Here is a 4,428-nt window from a genome sequence, read left to right on the forward strand (position 1 = left end):
TGATCCCGGCGTTCCGGGATCGAGCCCCACATCGGGCTCCTCCGCTGGGAGCCTGCTTCTTCCTCTCCCACTCCCCTGCTGTGTTCCCTCTCTCGCTGGCTGTCTCTCTGTCACATAAATAAATAAAATCTTTAAAAAATAAAAATAAAAAAATATAAAATAAATAAAAAGTATCATTTACTATTGCTTCAAAGAAAAGGAATACTTAGGAATACATTTGTTAAACATGTATAGGATTGAATGCAGAAAACTACATATTTTGATGAAAGGAATCAAAGTTCTAAATAAAGAGACACACTGTGTTCATGGATTGGAAGACTAAAAACAGAAATGATGTCAATTCTCCCTGTAAGTCTTGGTCTATAAGTTTAACACTATTTCTAGCATAGGTTAGGTTTTCTAAATACATAGACATGTGCGGACAAACACAAGCCCTAGAAATGTTAAAGAAATGTTGAAAAAGAAAAAGAAAGTGGGAGGAATCACTCTACCTGCTATTAACACAAACTAGATAGCTATAGTAACCCAGACAGTATGGTATTAAAGAAAGGATAGACACATGGGCCAATGTACCAGAATATGGTGCAATCCACAGAAATATGCTCAACTGATTTTTTACAATGATGGGAAAGAAATTCAGTGAAGGAAGGATAACCTTCCCGAGAAATTACGCTCTAGCAATTGGACATTCTTGTCAAATATCAAACCTACACCCAAACCTCCAAACCTTACACAAAAAATTAACTCAAAATGGACCACAGATTTAAATGTGAAATGAAACTTCAAAATTTTAAAAAGAAAGCACAGGAGAAAATCTCTGGGCCCTAAGACCTGGTAAAACAGAGTCCTTACATCTGATCCCAAACCACAATGCATAAGTCAATTGGACCTCATCAAAATTTAAAAATTTAGCTCTGAGAAAGCAGAATGAAAAGACAACCTGCAGACTGGCAGGAAAATATTTGCAAACCATGCGTTTGACACAGGACTTATATGTAGAATATATAAAGAACTCACAGAACTTAATAATAAAAAACAAATGGCTCTATTAGAAAATGACAAAAGACATCTCACTGAAGAGGAAATACAGATAGAAAATAAGCACATAAAGAGATTTTTGCCATCATTAGCCATTATGGAAATACAAATTAAAACCACAATGAAAGATCACTCCATCAGAACGGCCAAAAAAAAAAAAAGTGATAACACCCAGTGCTGACGAGGATGCAGAGAAACTGGACATATTCATAAATAGCTAATGGCAATGTAAAATGTTACAGCCACTCTGGAAAAACAGTTTGGTAGAGTCGCAAAACTAAACATGTCCTTACCATACAATCCAGCAATTGAATTTTGAAGCATTTATCCAGATAAAAAATTTTGTTCACGTGAAAACCTATAAACAAATACTGTAGCTTTATTCCTAGTGGCAAAAACTGAAAACAACCCTGATGGCCTTCATGGGTGAATAACACACAAACTATGATGCAACCGTACCAAAGAAGACTGCTTGGCAATAAAAAGAAATGAGCCATAGGGGCGCCTGGGTGGCTCAGTCGGTTGAGCCCTGGACTCTTGGTTTTGGCTCAGGTCATGATCTCATGGGTTGTGAGATGGAGCGAGCCCCCAGAGGGGCTCAGCGGAGAGTCTGCCTGAGAGTCTCTCCCTCTGCCCTTCCCTCTGTGCATGCATGTTCTCTCTCTCTCTTTCTCTCTCTCTCCCTCCCTCTCAAATAAATAAATAAATCCTTAAACTATAGCTTTTTATTTAAAAAAAGAAATGAACTGTATGCTATATATATGCTGTATGTCCGCTGTGGTGGTGATGCCTGGACCTACACATCTGATAAAGTTGCATAGAGCTAGACAGACGTGCACACAGTCGAACAAGCACATTGCACATTGGGGGAAATCTGAACAAGAGAGATAGATGTGTCGATATCCTGCTTTTGATACTGTACCACAGTTTTGAGAGATGTTATGACTGTCTGAAACTAGGTAAAAAGTACATGGGATCTCTCTGTACTTTTTCTTACAACTGCATGTAAATCTATGATTATCTCAAAATTTAAAAAAACTAAAAATTCAATTGCTGCTCTATATACTAACAATGAACATGTGGAAGCCAAAATTAAACACATAGTACCACTTACAGTCACTCCAAATAAAATGAAATAGACACGACTCTAACAAAATCTGTACACATGGCTGAGTGAGTACGAAGAGGGAGCACCAAGGAGTTCTTTGTGCTGATGGAATATTTTTGTATCTTGATTGTAGTGGTGATTACAGGAATCCTGACATGGGCTGCAATGGCTAGAGTGATACACAAACACAAACACACACACACACAAATAAGGCAGTTTAGGAAAACGGTGAAAGCTGAATTAGGCCTATAGGCTGCTTAACAGCAATGTACCAAAGTCAACTTCCTGGTTTTGATATTATCCTGCATCTATAGAAAATGTAACCATTGAGGAAGCTGGGTGAAGGCGCAAGGTTCTTTTGTACTATTTTTGCAACTTCCTGTGAGTCTATAATTATTTCAAAAGAAAATGTTAAAAATAAATGAGATGAGGCCAAGGAAGGGTTTCAGAAATGATTAGAGGAAACAAGCTATGCAAATGAATGAGGCTGGATCCAGTCCGGAACAAAAGGTTTCTATGCGGCTTAATTAAGCCCGAGTTTCTGTGGCCCCTTCTTTTTCAAATGATTATTTTTTTCATGGCATTATACAAATATAGATATATAAATGGATATACATATATGTATACAGAGAGCAAAAGTGCATCTTCCTTCCTACAGCCTTAACCAGAGGTAAACAATGTTGAGTATTTTGATATATCTGCCCTTGCATTTTTTATGCATTCACACCCATGCATGGTTGCGTTGTGGATAAAGTCATGATGCCACACAATAACATAGTGCTTATGAAGTTCTCTTTTGGGGGGCGCCTGGGTGGCTCTGTTGGTTAAGTGTCCGACTCTTGATTTTGGCTCAGGTCATGATCTCAGGGTTCAGGGAAACAGCCCCTCATGGGGCTCCCTGCTCAGCGGGGAGTTTGCATCTCCCTCTCCCTCTGCTCCTCCCCTGCTTGTGCTCTCTCTCTCTAAAATAAATAAATCTTTAAAAAAAGAAATTGTCTTTTTTTTCATGACCACGTAGGTATGACAATTGCTCAACCAGCGTATAGAACTCTGCTGAGTTCCACTGTTGCAGAGATGTCACACATGTTCAAGTATGATGATGAACAGGCATCCTGAGAGAGCCCACTACTCAGGCCAGCCCTCCTTGTGAAAACAGGGATGAGGTCATGGTGAATCTACTTCTTGCAGACAGCTTTTTAAAAGTCATGACTGTAATGCAGCTTGATCATTTCAATAGTCTTGAAAACGTGGTCGAGTTTGGGTTGGATTTGGTTTAGAATAAAGATAGGATGAAACCAGGAAAGGGCTTTGAAGCCCACCAGCAAAGAAAACAGCCGTGAACAAGGGCAAATGAAAACCTGAGAAGACCTTGTGCAGTATCCAGGGCAAAGATACACTTAAGAGGAGTACTTAGAAATCACCATGGGGTGAAGGGTAAAGACAATGCGGGTAACCGGGTAATTCACCAATAAAGAAATACACGTGACCAGCAAATATACCAAAAAGAAAACCATGAGCCTGTGGGTTTGGTAAAACTCACAGTGCTGAGTTAGCGGAGAAATGTGAATTAAAGAAAGGTACAATGGGTTGGCTGGCCGGGTTTTCTGTGGAGACAGTGGGGAGGGGGATAAGGTAAACAGGCGGAGCCTTCCCAGGAGGCCATCTGCACAGAATCAGTATAGCGGTCCAGACAATCCCCAAAAGCGATCCCTGGGGAATACCACCTTTCAATCCCTTCCTGCCCTCGGGCTGTGCCCTTGGGCGCCCAGGAGGAGGCGGGGCTTGATGGGGGCGTTCCCTGGGGCGGTCCGGGGGCGGTCCCGTGTCGGCAGTCGCCGCTCTGTGGACCCGGGAGGGGGCGTGTCCATACTAGGGGCGGGGTTTACGCTGGCGGCGGCCGCCCCTGCAGCCGGCGAGGGGCGGAGCTCTCCATAGGCTGCTCCGGAGGGGCGGTGGCGGTGGCCGCGGAGGCTGCATCGCCGGCCCAGCCAGGGAAGGGGTGACCGAGGGCGGGGCGGGGCGCCTCAGGCCTCGCGTCCACCTGCCCGGCCGCTCGCGCTCCCCTGGGTCGGCGGGGCCTGCGCCGGCCCGGGCCCATGGCGGCGTCGGCGGCTCTGTCGGCGGCAGCGGCGGCGGCGGCCCTTTCGGGCCTGGTGGTGCGGCTGTCGCGCTCGGCGGCCGCCCGCGGCTCGTATGGCGCCTTCTGCAAGGGGCTCACGCGCACGCTGATCACCTTCTTCGACCTGGCCTGGCGGCTGCGCATGAACTTCCCCTACTTCTAC

At 44.3% G+C, this 4,428-nt stretch overlaps 1 protein-coding gene across 1 annotated transcript in view; it reads left to right on the forward strand.

The window, feature by feature from the left end:
• Positions 1 to 4,227: 4,227 nt before the first annotated feature.
• LOC121105163 (small integral membrane protein 10-like protein 2A) overlaps positions 4,228 to 4,428 on the forward strand; it is a 9,847-nt gene continuing 9,646 nt past the window's right edge. Inside the window, exon 1 of the mRNA XM_040641249.1 lies at positions 4,228 to 4,423. Within this exon, the coding sequence (XP_040497183.1) occupies positions 4,243 to 4,423 (181 nt within the window). The 5' untranslated portion in view covers positions 4,228 to 4,242. The remainder of the gene's footprint in view (positions 4,424 to 4,428) is intronic.

Source organism: Ursus maritimus (genome assembly GCF_017311325.1).
Source record: "Ursus maritimus isolate PB19 chromosome X unlocalized genomic scaffold, ASM1731132v1 scaffold_X1, whole genome shotgun sequence".
In the NCBI taxonomy this organism is placed as follows: domain Eukaryota; kingdom Metazoa; phylum Chordata; class Mammalia; order Carnivora; family Ursidae; genus Ursus; species Ursus maritimus.